Source organism: Sinocyclocheilus rhinocerous, unplaced genomic scaffold (assembly GCF_001515625.1).
Source record: "Sinocyclocheilus rhinocerous isolate Xijiao unplaced genomic scaffold, SAMN03320098_v1.1 scaffold39993, whole genome shotgun sequence".
NCBI classification, from domain to species: Eukaryota; Metazoa; Chordata; class Actinopteri; order Cypriniformes; family Cyprinidae; genus Sinocyclocheilus; species Sinocyclocheilus rhinocerous.
The window spans coordinates 118-1,285 of NW_015660863.1; the positions used below are offsets into that span (position 1 = coordinate 118).

Genomic DNA, 1,168 nt, shown 5'->3' on the forward strand with positions numbered 1-1,168 from the left:
AATCGAATAAAAATTAAACCATTTTAACATTAAAGGGTTAGTTCACCCAAAAATGAAAATCAGCCTGTGTTTTACTCACCCTGAACCCATCTGTGGGTGAACTAACCCTTTATTATAAACCGGAGAGTTCCGGTGCTTGATTCTGATTGGCTGAGCTGCGTTCAAAGCTGTTGTAAATTACTCTACAAAGTAACATACACCTTTGTTTACGTTTGTCTGTTGCTCGGCAACAACTTTGTAACAACCACAACTGTTTCTGAGGAGCTACATTGTTTGGTGGAAGAACACTGTTTTTATTAATATCATTACACTTTATTTGCTCTGTTTTATTTTGTGAAACCTTGCTACGTATATGGAACAACCGTTTTATAAAAGCAATAATCCCCGTGAAGCCGTGGTTTACAGTGAATTTATAACAGCTAACTCCGCTTCGCGTCGTGCCTAACAACGCCCCTTAGCTGTTATAAATTCACTGTAAACCACGGCTTCACGGGGCTTATTGCTTTAATATATCTCTTGTTTTCCTTATGTTCAAGATCTGAGGTAAATGATATATCGTCACTTTCATTATGGCTATTAAAATCATGCAAAAATGATACACAAACTCAACCATTTTAACATCATTAAAAGTACATCTTCAGTGACTCTTATGATCTTTGTCACGATTCTCGTTTGCTCACACTCTCCTTCACAATAATTCACGTTTAATGGCACGCGTTCCTCAAACGGTGTCCTGTGCAGGTCTGAGCGACCACGAGATCCTCTCGCAGTCCATGATCTTCATCTTCGCCGGGTACGAGACCACCAGCAGCACTCTGTCCTTCTTCTTCTACAATCTGGCAACCAACCCAGAGGCCATGAAGAAACTGCAGGAGGAGATCGACCAGACCTTCGCTGATAAGGTAGAGCTCGGAGAACTGAGTGAATCTGTAAGTGTGAAGAGTTTGAGAGGTTAAGCTCTGAACTGTGTTGAAGGCTCCGGTGGACTATGAAGCCGTCATGAACATGGAGTATCTGGACGCGGCGCTGAACGAGTCTCTGCGGCTGTTCCCCGTCGCTGGTCGACTCGAGCGGGTCTGTAAGAAAACGGTGGATATCAACGGCCTCCTCATCCCTAAAGACATGGTGGTGATGATCCCGACATACGCGCTCCACAGAGACCCGGATT

The 1,168-nt window shown here is 43.6% G+C and overlaps 1 protein-coding gene across 1 annotated transcript; it reads left to right on the top strand.

The window, feature by feature from the left end:
• Nucleotides 1-692: 692 nt before the first annotated feature.
• On the top strand, nt 693-1,164 carry LOC107725419 (cytochrome P450 3A40-like; the record flags this gene model as incomplete). Its single annotated transcript, XM_016534661.1, has 2 exons — nt 693-902; nt 976-1,164. Coding segments are annotated over exons 1-2 (384 nt in total), but the record flags the coding sequence as incomplete, so codon positions are not given.
• Between the last annotated feature and the right edge of the window lie 4 nt (nt 1,165-1,168).